The 13758-nt window shown below is 51.5% G+C and overlaps 1 protein-coding gene across 1 annotated transcript in view; it reads left to right on the forward strand.

The window, feature by feature from the left end:
- The window catches only part of ZBTB7C (zinc finger and BTB domain containing 7C), an 82985-nt gene that overhangs the window by 61107 nt on the left and 8120 nt on the right, over window positions 1-13758 (forward strand). The window contains exon 3 of the mRNA XM_009647711.2: window positions 11171-12367. Within this exon, the coding sequence (XP_009646006.2) occupies window positions 11171-12367 (1197 nt within the window). The remainder of the gene's footprint in view (window positions 1-11170; window positions 12368-13758) is intronic.

Genomic DNA, 13758 nt, shown 5'->3' on the forward strand with positions numbered 1-13758 from the left:
GTGACCTGCTGGAAAGCAGCTCTGCCCAGAGGGACCTGGGAGTCCTGGTGGATGACAAGCTGATCATGAGCCAGCAGGGTGCCCTGGTTGCCAAGAAGGCCAATGGTATCCTGGGGTGCATTAAGAGGACTGTGGCCAGCAGGGCGAGGGAGGTTCTCCTCCCCCTCTACCTACGAGGAAAGGCTGAGAGTTGGGCTTGTTCAGCCTGAAGAAGAGAAGACTGAGAGGGGATCTCATCAACATGTACAAATATCTTAGGGGTGGATGTCACGAGGACAGAGCCAGACTCTTCTCAGTGGTGCCCAGTGACAGGACAAGGGGCAATGAGTACAAACTGAAGCAGAAGAGGTTTCAGTTGAACGTGAGGAAGATCTTCTTTACTTTGAGGGTGCCCGAGCCCTGGCCCAGGCTGCCCAGGGGGGCTGTGGAGTCTCCTTCTTTGGAGATATTCAAAGCCCGCCTGGACGATGTCCTGTGCCCCCTGCTCTGGGTGAGCCTGCTTGAGCAGGGGGGTGGGACTGGGTGATCACCCTTGCCATTCTGGGATTCTGTGTAAATGCTCATGGGACTGCGAGCCTAACGCACAGCAACGTGGTGTAAGCAGCAGAAGGCATGGTGGGAGGCGAAAAGTGAGGCTGAGCTCGTGTTATGGGGCTTGGCCCAAAGCAAGCTGGGTTTTAAGAGACGTGCTAGCTCCTGAGGTTGTCCTTGTGAGAGGTAGGACGAGGCTCCTGCCACTGCCTCAGTGCAAGGCTGCAGATGCCTTGACCACATGGTGGGCCCAGGGTTGGGCACGTCTTAGCTGATGCGTGGGGATGGGGGCTCCTCCAGGAGGGATGATGCTGGGAGATGCAAGAAACTCCCCCAAATAGGGACGTGCATGAGTGGGGATGCCCAGCGATGCTGCAGGGGAGCCCGAGGAGGGTCTGGAGGAGCAGCCCTGCCCGGGCACGGGGTGGAACGTGACCGCTGCCAATGCCACCGCCGCCGAGCTGAACCTCCCAACCCACCGCTTTCTGGAGCCTGCCTGTACCTGCTCCCGAGCTGATATTAAGCCTGCTCAAACACTGCACCGCCTTCTCCTCGCATTGTTTTCTGTACCCCACACCCAGCCCCAAAATAGCGATAACCCCCCCCTTCCCCACCCTCCCGCGGTGACTCAGGCTGGCGAGCAGGCACACATCTGCTTCTGATTTAACGCGCTGGTGCTCTGACCCTTTTCTTTTTACTCCCAAAGTCCTCCCGTCAGGGGCTTTCTCTCAGGGGGCGAGGGGACAGAAGAAAAGGGGGAGCTGGATCCCCATCCTTTGCCCCCTGCTTTTTTGGAGCCCCCCCCAAAATTTATTTTATTGTCTTTTGGAGCTGTGTTTTCGCGCAAGCTGGGGACAGCCTTACCCGGATCCGCGTCCAAGTCCCTCGCAATCCTGTCCACTCCGGAGGGACGCCTGCCAAACCAGTTTTCCATGGTTAAGCTGGGCACATTTTTCCGCCGTGGGTTTTTTTTTTTTCTTTTTTTTTTCTTTCTTTTTTTTTTTTTTTTTTAAGCAAACCCACCCAGTGTGTGCGCGCCGCTCAATAGGAGCCTTTTTTTAATTTCTTTTCCTTTTTCTGGCTCTGGAGAAAAAGCAGAAGGAGCGGGAGCAAAGGGGCCTGCCTGTTCTCCCAGGAGAGCTCAGAATGGGAGGAAATAACTTTTTTTTTTTGCTATTTTTAAGGCTGTGCTAGAAGGAGGTGTCCGCCACCGATGGGCTCGTGGGGTTGTAATGGTGTGCACCCGTAGGGATGTATCCTATATCTACATATATATGTAGATATGTATGTATATATATTTCTATATCATATTTATGATATATATCTCATATTATATGTATTATTATATGTATTATCATATTATATGTATATATGTATATACAGCTGCAAACACATGGACAGAAATGCCACCAACAATGCCATGTCCCTGGTGGACCCTCATCCAGGTCATGTCAGAGAGGCTGGAGGGACCCTCAACCTGATGTTCAGCCAGGCCAGCTCCGGCGTGGGTGCACCTCTGGTGGGGATTTTCCTCTCGCTCTCCTTTTTTTTTTTTTTTTTTTCCCCTCTTTTTGGTTTGGTGTTGTGTTTTGGTGGGTTTTTTTTTTTTTGCGGAACCCAGCGTGGGAGGGGGGGACGCGTCGCTTGACGTGTGGGTGAATTTCCGTGAGAAATGGGGCGGTTGCACAGGATGACTGGAAACTCTTCTCTTTTTGCTTGATGTATTCCCCCTCCTGCAGGATTTTATGCACACACGAGCACACACGTATAATGCGTATGTATGTGTGTGCGTATAGATACGTAGGGAGGGGAGATACTCAGCCAGGATTTTTTGCTGTCCCAGTGACACCACAGTTAAAAGTCCCTGGACGCTGGAGCGTGGCCAGGAGAGCATCAAGGCTAACGCAGCGTCGGGTAGAGAGGCACCTCTGAGTTTCAAAGTTTTCTTGGGTTTCCAAGAAAAAGCTCCATAATTAGCTGGATACCGAGCATCTCCAGCCTTGCAGGAACCACAGCAGAGAGGAGCAGAAGGGACCTGGTGCCCAGACCACCAACCCCTGAAGTCCAGACCTCCAAGGAGCTGCTCAGATGGGTCAGATGTGACCACCCTGTAAAGCGCCCTCCCACAGTACCTGCCTAGACCCTGTGGTTAATTAATTTGCCCCTACTTTGTGTGTAGATAAAGCCCTCAAAACACCATCTGGAGCAAGACTCTGCCTTCGATGAAGTTCCACTAATTGTTTATGTTTATTTGACCATTTATCACTGGGATCCCCCTTTGCCAAACCCCGCTCACCACATCAGATAGAATAATAGAATCATAGAATGTTTAGGGTTGGATGCTCACCACATCAGATGGGACTTGTTGTGCGGTGTTCAGACTTAATCAGGCTGCCACCCAGGAGTGACCCAAAGCTCCTGATTTTGGGGATTTATATAGACTCTGAAACTGGGAGGTGTGCTGGGTAATTTAAAGAAGCTGGAAAGAAGAAACCAAAGCGCAAACATGGCCCTTCCGTTATGAGAGGCATTGAACTCTACTCTGGCCCTGCCAGAGCTCCTGTTTGCATTTATCTGGGGTCCAAGAATTGGTTTCAAGGAAATAGGAGAGCCGTGGGGCTTGGTCCTGGTAGCGTGATGGCATCTTCTGAGCGTTAGTCCCACAGCATGCAGAGCTGCTGGGTGGCAGGTCCCTGCGGGCTCGCCCAGAGGCAAGGTGTTGATCCACCAAACTTCATAGCAGAGTCTGGGAGCTCATTATAAAATCATGTTCAGGTCAGGCCAGGGTGGGAGACCTTGGGGTAGATCTAAGGGGATGCTGGGGCTTTTTGGATACCTGGTGCGTGCCATGATGAGTGACGAGGGAGGGAGGAGAGGATTTTCACCTGTTCATCGTCACATGCCAATGGAGGGGCCAACTTGAGCAACAAGCCCATAGAGGAGCTGAGGCCAGGAAAAATGGCCTTAACTTAAATACCCCATGGACTGGGGTTGGGTCCTGGTGGTCACGGAGCAGCAGCAAATTCCCATTGCAACCAGTAGCACCCGACCGTTCAGCTCACCAGGGGAGCATTTGATTCACAATTTGCAATTTCGCCAGACTGTATCTGTACCTAAACAAGTTGTTGAAGTGCAAGGTGCCTGGTGTATGCTCTCAGTAGCTGGAGCTAACCTGCAGGGATAGATTTGCTGAGAGTGGCACCTGTAATCACTATTTATCTTCTTAAGCACATAGTCCTCCTGGTACTTCCCAAGCGATGTTGTACCAGAGAAGTAGAGCAGATCTCTAGTATTGATGTACCCTGGATCTGCTTGGACAGCTAAACTTCAGTATGAATTTTGGAAACTGGGAAGAGTGGCTGTCACTGAAATGACAAAGGGTTTAAATATGTCGTCAGGATCGTTGGGACACTCTGGAGGTGGTTCTCCAACACCTTTTATTTTGGATTCCCTGATGGGGCTTCAGGTGAAGGTGGCTTTCTGATGGCCTGCTTGTAGCAAATGAATAGTTCCAGCCCCAAAAAAGTCAGTTTTATATAGTATGTCTAAATGTATGTGGTTCACATGGCCTTAACTTGCCAGCCCCATGTTGATAAGGACAAATCCTTGTATGCTCAAGGATTTTGTTCGGAGATTAGTATTAATACTGAAAAGTCCAGTAGGTGATGGAGAAATACCAGGCTGAAGGTCACCCGTGCAATCTCAATCTCTGAAGCGTAACGACTTTAATTATGTGATCAAACCATGCTCGACTTCCGGGGCTCTTCCTTCAGGTAGGAGCCGTCTCACGCATACTTGGCTCTGTGGAGGCTGGCCAAAAAGTGTTGGGCTGTCCCCCCGGGGCTCCTTGGCCATCCCTCTCTTCCCGGCATCAGTGGGAGGTGTCAACTGGTGTCACTGGGGCTCTGGCTGGCTGCTGTAGGCAGCCTTGGCACTGGCATTCTATGGAGCATCTTCTTAAATTCTACTGACCTGCTGTTCCATTTATGGAGCTGCTCCCTTGCCAGCGGCTGTGTGGGGTGACAACACCTCTGCAGCCACCTACGGGGCTTTTTCCCCATCCTTGCTACAAGCGAGCATCTTCCATGGCCAGTGTGACCCTCTTTGCATCCCTCCTTGCCAAGGCATCTCTGCCCTTGCCTACATCATCCAGATCTAAGCAAAATCCGTGATTTTTTTGAGGAGGGATCCTCAGTTTGGGGTGGATGAACTTATTACGTACCACTCAAAAACCAAACCCCCCCACTTTTCCCATCTCAACCCTGTACTCCTCAAGCAAGACTGGTCCCAAGGGGAAGGCTGGTCCCAGTTATCAGAGGCTGGGGCAGGTGCCCAGCCCGGTGGTAAACCCCTGGTGCTATTGCTAGCGAGCCGGTTCCCTCCCACAGCATCATCTTTGGGTCTGCAAAGTGGCTCATCTCCTTTAAAAACCCAGTGATTTCCTTGTGAGGGAGGCGGTGGTTGGTGTCACCGCATTTTCCTCATCGTTTCGGGCATCTCAGAGGGAAGTGATTGAAAGGCGAGGAGCGCTCTCTGCCCCACCTTCCTGCCGGAGGGGAGAAACGCTAGGTACTAGGGTGGGTGGTTTAATAACATGTTCTTCTGGAGACAAGATGTTCAGAGGGGAGGTGTGCTTAAGGAAATATTTGCCTTTTTGGGGTTTTACACCTTCTTTCTTCTTTTTTTTTAATTAAAGAGAAAAACCAAAACACCTCTCCGCCTGCCTTTCAAATAGGTTTTTAGGGCTCCCAACTCCTTCTTGGTAGGAAAGAAGAGGCGTCTTCCAAATAGGAGTCAAGCGCTTGGCCAAGGCATCGATGTTGTCCCCATGGGGCTGGTGTCGGGTGGGGTGTCACCATGTGTGGCTCCGCTCAGGGACACTTACAGAACACTTGCTCAAGGTCACGGAGCAATGGGTGGATGTGGGAAGAGAGCCCCAGCATCCCTATACCCCCAAAATGACAACACAGCTAAGGAGAAGCAGCTATCGATCACTGGTCAGTGCATCCCACAGCAAGCAGTTGTAATATTTTGACAGATGAGGGTAATCTCACATGCACATCTTAATTGCCTCGTTACGACAAGGCGCAAATAAACGCGGGGAAAAAAAAAAACCCAAACCCACGTATATTTATGGGCTGATGGATGTGGCAGGCAGGTGAGGATTGGGAAAGAGGAGCAGGGAGCAAAGCAGCAGAGCCAAGGCGTCTGTCCCTCGGGGTGCCGAGGGCCCCGGGCAGGGGAGGGAAGGAGTTGGCGGTAGAAAATAAATCGGGATGGGGAAAAACATTGAGACCTGCTGCTGATTCAATACTGGCCTTTCAGTGCTCAAGGGGGGCTTAGAAGAAAGATGGGAACGGACTTTTTAGCGGGGCCTGTAGTGATAGGACATGGGGTGGTGGTTTGAAACTTAAAAGATGAGAGATTCAGACTGGAGAGAAGGAAGAAATATTTTACGCTGAGGGTGGCGAAGCACCAGGACAGGTTGCCCAGAGAGGTGGTGGATGCCCCATCCCCGGGGACATTCCAGGTCAGGTTGGATGTGGCTCTGATCAACCTGGTGGGGTTGAAGATGTCCCCACTCATTGCAGGGGGGTTGGCCTAGATGAGCTTTAAAGGTCCCTTCCCACCCAAACCATTCGATGATGGTGTTTTTAACTTCAAACTTCTTCCAGTACAATGCAGCCTCTGAAAACCAATAATATAAAACTGAAATATCAGCAAGGGGGAGAGGCACAATGCTCATTTAGCATTGCAATAAGTAAAAAATAGAGGTATACTCTGTAGATTAAGGAGATATATCTATAGAAAATAGATAAAGTGAACTAATATTGCCTGTATTCATTTGTAAGAGTGGAAATGAAGGCCACCCACAGGGTGGCCAGGGATGCTCAGCACCCCAAATCCAGGTCCAGCCATCTCCGGGATGCTTTGCTGGGTGGCCTCATGCTTCAGATGTAGAGCTCAAATCCCGGTCCCAAGGGACTGAGCGTGCGGGTTGCTGCGGCAGGGTGGCAGGACCCGGCCGTGGGGGGGATGCTCAACCCCGAACCCTGCTCCATGCATGGGTTGGGTGAAGGGAAGAATTGGAGACACCCATATTTTTGCCTGGAAAAATGTCATTTTGACATTTCCTTCCTCCACCACCCTGAATGCAGAACGAGCACGACAGGGGGGAGGGGGGGAGCAGCCGCTCCTCTCTCGACAAATACAAAAATATGAATATATTAATATCTAAAGATGTAAAACTAGACATGTATACAAATATGCAGATAGTAAAATATGCAAATATTAAAATGCTGCCTGTAATAGCAATGATGCTACATGCCAGCATGCAATTAAAGGCCAAAATTGCCACCTCCCAGCTAAGGCTCAGGTTGAGAAGCGTTGTCCCCTCGGATGGAGCGGAGGGGACGGGGACATCCCCAGCCCTGCCGGAGCTCTGAAGCAGGAGCCATGCCTTGCACAAGCCTGGGCTCTTCCTGGCAGCCTTTATCTCCTCCCCAGGGCCCGGCTTCGCAGGGCGTTGGCGCTGGAGATGAGGAAGGAGATGGGAGAGGGAAGCGCTGGTGAGGAGCCCTCCCAGGTCGCAGGTCTCCCGCTCCTGGCTTTGAGCAATCCTGACACCCAGGGGCAGGATCCTGTCCCTCCTTGGGTCTGGCACATCATTCCCAGGGCTCCTCCGAGCTGTGGCAATCCTTCATTTCCACTCGTACAAATGAATACAGGCAATATTAGTTCGCTTTATCTATTTTCTATAGATATATCCCCTTAATCTACGGAGTGTACTTCTATTTTTTTTTTTACTGATCACAACGCTAAATGAGCCTTGCGCCTCTCTCTCTCCCTCGCTGAATATTTCAGTTTTGCGTTATTGGTTTCCAGAGGCTGCATCGTCCTGAAAGGGGCTCGAAGTTAAAAGCAGCCACGAGAAGAAAGCAACCCCAAAAAGGAAAATAAAAAATAGAAGGGGCTTTTGAGCAGCAGAGTGCCCTGGGATGAGCTTGGGGTCTGCGCACAGCGGAGTTCTTACGATATCGCCGCGGTCCCTGGCTTGGACCTGGGCTGCATCACCCCCGTCCAGGCAGGCAGGGGGGTTAAACCTCGGCATCGCAGCCGGGACTCCTGCCTGCATCTGCCTGCACATCTCCATTGCGCTGGTGTGGCGGTCACCGCCCTGAGCTGGCGAAGCACCGGCCTTCCCAAAACCAGAGGGATTTTCATCCAAAAGGGGGACAAAGCTCAGCTCCCCCCCCCCCCCAGTCCCCTTTTTTCCCTGCTGCACCCCCAGGTGCCTAAAAATACTGGCAGGGCTCACCAGGCGCCCGCGGGCAGTGCTGGGAGAAGCAGTCCTGGATCCAAAGAGCATCTCCCAGGATCATGCTTTTATAAATGGGCCTTTTGGTGGCAAGAAAGTAATGAATGAGTTTTAAGCATGCCCCTAAATGTTTCGAGACATCCTCTGCAGAATACATTTATTTTAGGTGCCCTCCGCCCTTCCCTGCCCCCGCCCCGGTTTATTTTAACAATGCTGTAATTTTCTATTAGAAAATGGGGTTTATTCCGTTTAACTCCCTGTAGCCCGTTCAGAATTTGCATGCACGGGTGACATTTGTCACCATCAGCTGCTATTTTTAGGCCTGTTATTCCTGAGGACCCCACCCTTGGCTTGGGGAGGGGAAAGGGGGGAGCGCAGGAGGAGGGAGAGGAGGGAGGGGGAGGAAGGAAAACATCAGCCTCAGCACACTTCCAGCCGGTGGCCATCAACCTCCCCGGGGGCATGGGAACCATAAGGTCATTTCTCAGGCTGGCTGAGCTCCGGAGCTGTCAAACCACCCTGCAAGTTAAAAAAATGCAAATATATGCAAATGAATGGGCTGTTTCTCTTCCTTCCCCCCCCCATTTAAATGACATGAATCACCTTCAATTTTGCTAGCATCCTGTAAAGTTATCGGCTTGCTTAAGTGCTTCGGTTAACAGAACCGCATCTCGAGAGGACCAGGAGGGGGAAAGAGGCATCCATTCCCACCGAAGGGAGCTGTGCATCATTTCAGTTTATAATCACATACTCCCTGATCTTCTAATTCCATTTTTTTTCTTGCTTTCTCACTGCCGAGTGAATAAGCCACAAATGAGGGAGGAGGGAGTTGAGCGTCCGGAAAAAAACCTCTATAAAAACAATTGTCAGGGTAGGCTAATATTCTGCTTTTTTTTTTTTTTTTTGATCTTCTGCACTTAGGGTGATCTGGCCATAAAAGATCAAAACCGGATTCGTCAGAAGATGCGTTCCTTCACATAAGGAACTCCTTTACCGCTAAGGCTCCTTCCAAAGAAAAATAAACGAGTAGAAGATAAATACAGCAATAGAAATTTAATTGCTCGTGCTTATTATGAAGGATACAAAGCCCTAAGAAGGAAGTTGTCCCTTCCTCCCCGGCTCAGGGGTTATTTATTATCTTACACTCCGCTTGAAGAACACATCGGATTTACTTTCCTTCATCGGTGATTTTTGAGGAAGGTTTGATACGGAGCCAGTTGGGCTGGTGGAGGAGCGTAGCTAGTTAACATGGTTAAGCAGAGCACACCGTAATGAATCCATTTGTTTCAGACAACAGACGTAATTAGCGTGGAGCTAATGGGCACGCCAGGGGATGAGGGACTGGAGCATCCTCCCTTGGCTGAAAAGGGCTGGAGCTGAGGGGGCTCGGAGGGGTGTAATTCCCGGTTCCTCTCCCCATCTCTGGTCATGGGGAAGTGGCTGGGGGGGGGGGGCCGCCGGGGTGTGCTCCATCTAGCTTGCACCGTCTTCCCAAGGCCTCCGCTCTCCGGCTCCCACCCGGCGAGTGTTCAGCAGTGCTGATTAGGTGTGGGGGAGAGATCTGCAAGGTCTCGGCTGGAGGTTGACCCCACGGGGGAGGAGAAAGGAGACAGCATTCCTCTTCCCACGGGAATGTTTGCCGCAGAGTCTGATCCCCTGTATGGCTCTCCAGCCTCCCCCAAGGGTCACTGGCTTGCTGGCCAAGGTGAAGCAAGGATTTCCCTGGACAACCTCCATCAGAGCAGGCTCTTTCCACCCCTGAGGGCTGGAGGCAGGTGGTAGGGTGAGAGCCAGCCCCTCACCATGAGGTAGACCAGGTCCCCACAGCTGGTGGGAAGGAGGTTTGGAGTCAGCAGCAGCCAGAAACTGAGCAGGGAAGGACACCCAGGACATGGCGATGGATCCCAGGAGAGATGCAGAGGTGGTGGTGGGTAGGATTGGGAACCTGCCAGAGATGCAGAGGGTGGGATTGGGAGCCTGCCTGATGGTCTCAGCCTTGCAAAAGGGGCTGGAGTGGGCCTGCAGTTTTACTTAGGCTCACCCTGGGCTCTCTCAGAGATGAACCGCTTGTGTGGGAACCGAGCGTCTACCTGCAGCGGGACCGCAAGCCGGGGCTCATAGAGGTGTCACTGCATGAACACATGCTCTGTGTCCTGGGGCTTTCCAAAGGGTGGGTGTATTCAGAGTTCTGGCTGTTTGTTTGATGTCTTCTGTGGGTGATGGGATTAACGTACTCCTTGCCTGCTGGAGGAAGTTGCTCTCCTTTTCTGGGATTTCTCATGTGGAAGGGCTGCTGGAGCCCTGTGAAAGAGGAAACATCTTACAGATTAAAAAAAAAGGAAAAAAAAAATAAGTTTTTCCTTTTGGGTGTGGGCTTTTTACTTCCGAATTTCCCTTTGAAGCTGGAGCTGCTCTAGCAGGGGAAGGTGGCTGCCAGATGCACAGGGCATTTGATCCCATGCTAACATGTCCAAACAGGATTAGGAGAGGAGCAGGCTCAGCTCCTGGGTGAAGATAGCAGCCAGCCAGCCACCTCCAGCTGGGCCCTCGCTCCTCGGTTGTCTTTCTCTCAGTGTTTAGGTACGCTGTGACACACAGCTCCTCACTTGCCTCCCCCATTCCCTTGGGAAGGCATCCCTAAGCGGGTTGTCCACAGGCTGAGATGACATGGGATAGCTTCCAGGCGTGAAGGAGGACACAGAACTGGAGACCTCCTGCCCCGTAAGGACTCCTCTCCTGCTTGCAGCAAACAGCCGTGACCAGCCATCCCTCCTACTGGGGACGTCCAGCTGTACCAGTCCCCAAACCCATTGCACACATGAGATGGGCATTCCCTGACTCGTCTTTTTTAAGCAGTGTAGGTGCTGGCACTTGGCAGTGTGGAGCACTACAGCATCACCCCTTCCCTGCATAGCTCCTGGCAGGGCAAATCCGACATGTGCCTGGAAAGATGTTGGCTCTGGAGGATGTGGAAGAAATGTGACGGGGAGCCATTGCACGAGGTTCCTGGGGGAGGGATGTGAAAGAGAAGAGGGAGCTTGTGGTGGTTGTGAAAAGGTGAATAGGGTGGGAGCTGAGAAGAGAAGGATGGAGACAAAGAAGGAGATGAAGAGATGTGGAGGGAAGCAGAGGTTTAATCACAGAGGACCTGGAAGGAGTTAAAGGTGCCGTGGAGACGCACTGGGGCAGAGCAAGCAGGAGATGATTACATAGGTCCAAGTAAGGCAAGGGAGAGGAGGACAGCCAAAGAAGGCAGGGTCATTTTGGCGTTATTGATTGGGAATGCCCTGCTAATGCTCTACTCTCTGTGTTTTGTCCTAGGGCACTAAATGAGAATATGGCCAATGGCATTGAAGATCTTATCGGGATCCCATTCCCAAACCACAGCAGTGAAGTCTTATGTGGTTTAAATGAGCAGCGGCACGATGGTCTCCTCTGCGATGTCATCCTCATTGTACAGGACCAGGAGTACCGGACCCATCGGTCCGTCCTTGCTGCCTGCAGCAAGTACTTCAAAAAACTCTTCACTACCGGCACTTTAACAGACCAGCCCTATGTTTACGAGATTGACTTTGTCAAGCCTGAAGCACTTTCTGCCATCCTCGAGTTTGCCTACACCTCAACCCTCACCATCACCACCTCAAATGTCAAGCACATCCTCAGCGCTGCCAAGATGCTGGAGATCCAGTGCATTATTAATGTATGCCTTGAAATTATGGAGCCCGACAGAGAGGCGGAAGAGGACGATGACAAAGAGGACGAAGATGATGACGAAGATGAAGATGAAGAGGAGGAGGAAGAGGAGGAGGAGGAGGAAGTGGAAGATTTTGTCAATCAGGAGAACCTAACCGATGTCCAAGAAGTAAGCTGTCACCAAAGCCCGTCTAAGTCTGATCTTACTGAAGAAGCATATACAGAAGCACCTAAAGACTTTCCAAATCACTACCCAGCCAATAACTCCTCTGGACACTTGGGTGTGATACGAGACTTCTCCATTGAGTCCTTGCTAAGGGAAAACTTGTACCCTAAGGCAAACATCCCAGAAAGGAGGCCAGCTCTCTCTCCTTTTGCCCCTAGCTTCTTCCCCCATCTATGGAACGGCGATTTTAGCTCCTTCCCCCAGCTCGAGGAGCCACAAGTAGACAACGGCCCCTTGGATCTGGTGATCAAAAAGAGGAAGATCAAGGAAGAGGAGGAGAAGGAAGACCTGCCTCCACCTCCTTTCCCTAATGACTTCTTCAAGGACATGTTTACCAACACCCCAGCAGCTCCCTTAGGGCATATTAAGGCAGAGACTGACTACAGCGCTTATCTCAACTTCCTAAGTGCTACCCAGTTTGGAGGAGTTTTTCCCCCATGGCCCCTGGAGGAAGAGAGGAAGATAAAGCCCAAGGCATCCCAGCAATGTCCCATCTGTAACAAAGTCATCATGGGGGCCGGCAAGCTGCCCAGGCACATGAGGACCCACACGGGAGAGAAGCCGTATATGTGCAATATCTGTGAAGTCCGCTTTACCAGGTGGGCATTGGCTACCTCTGGCCTGCGCGGCCATGAGCGGGGCGGTGGGGGTGGGGGTTGAAGGGGCCACGTCACACCCCATGGATGATTCCTAAGCTACACGTCTCTTTTTCCCCAAAATAAGTAGCAAAGAAAGCAGGGCACGATCTCTGTCCCTTCAGGAAAAAAAAAGGGAGGAAGGGAGGGTGGAGGAAGAAAATGAAGCTACTGATTTTGGTGGGTTGTGGATCACATCCACAGCTCACTGCATCCATCCACTCGCTGGACAAAAGCTTAAATAAGTAACAAGATATTTTCAACCCCACGGTAGCTCACCACAGTTGGACCAGAGGGAGCTGGAAAACAGACGGTCGAAGAGCCAAGGAGGCTTCATCTCTAATGTGCTGGGAGATGCGTTGAGTTGGGAGGGCCATTTAACTGCGGATGTAATTAGTTTGGGTTTGCAGATTTTGGCATCAGTGTAGACCACAACCAAGTTGCACATGTTTAGACATGACAGTGTCTGGGCTTTCCGAGGCTGGAGCCATCCTAATTATCATACGTTACTAGCGAGGTGGGTCTTGGTCTCTTCTCCAAGTAACAAGTGACAGGACGAGGGGAGACGGCCTCAAGTTGTGCCAGGGGAGGTTTAGGTTGGACATCAGGAAAAATTTCTTCCCCACAAGGGCTGTCAGGCACTGGAAGGGGCTGCCCAGGGAAGGGGTCAAGTCCCCATCCCTGGGGGGATTTAACAGCCGGGCAGAGGAGGGGCTCAGGGACAGGGTTTGGGGGTGGGATGGCAGGGGTAGGGGAACAGTTGGGCTTGGTGATCTGAAAGGGCTTTTCCAACCTAAACGATTCTATGATTTATCACCCCAAATGCTGGCCACCCAAGAGCCTGCCACTTCGACTCCCTCCATGGTCAGGGGAAAGAGATCAGCACCCTCAGAGAGGCAGATGAGGACAGGGGATGAGCAGGGGTCATCCCTGACCACGAAGACAACCCATGGGGTTTGGATTAGGGCACCTAACTTTTAGGTATCTCAAGTTAGGTGAGACCAGCCCCAACACGGGCTGCTCCACGGCAGCCGTGACCAGCCACCTCCACCCCTGGTACCAATTCCCAGCCTTTGCACCTCTCTTCACCTCGGCAGACCCCTCGATGGTAATAAATCGGAGCGGGCTACGCAGATCTAACGCTACAGCTTGCAACCCTCTTCTGAAAAGCTGGGCAAATTTAATCGGTGAGCAGAGACAAATAGATTCCTGGACCTGCTCTTGCTGGGTATAATTAATATCTAATGAGTACAATCTTTTCCATAATAATAAAGCTTTCTGACACGAGCATGGTATTTCAGCTTCTGGCTGCGTGTGAGAGAGGGAGCCCTATTAGGCTGGGGCGAGCAAACCAG

This window comes from Egretta garzetta, unplaced genomic scaffold (genome assembly GCF_000687185.1).
Source record: "Egretta garzetta isolate BGI_Z169 unplaced genomic scaffold, ASM68718v1 scaffold179, whole genome shotgun sequence".
Taxonomy (NCBI): Eukaryota; Metazoa; Chordata; class Aves; order Pelecaniformes; family Ardeidae; genus Egretta; species Egretta garzetta.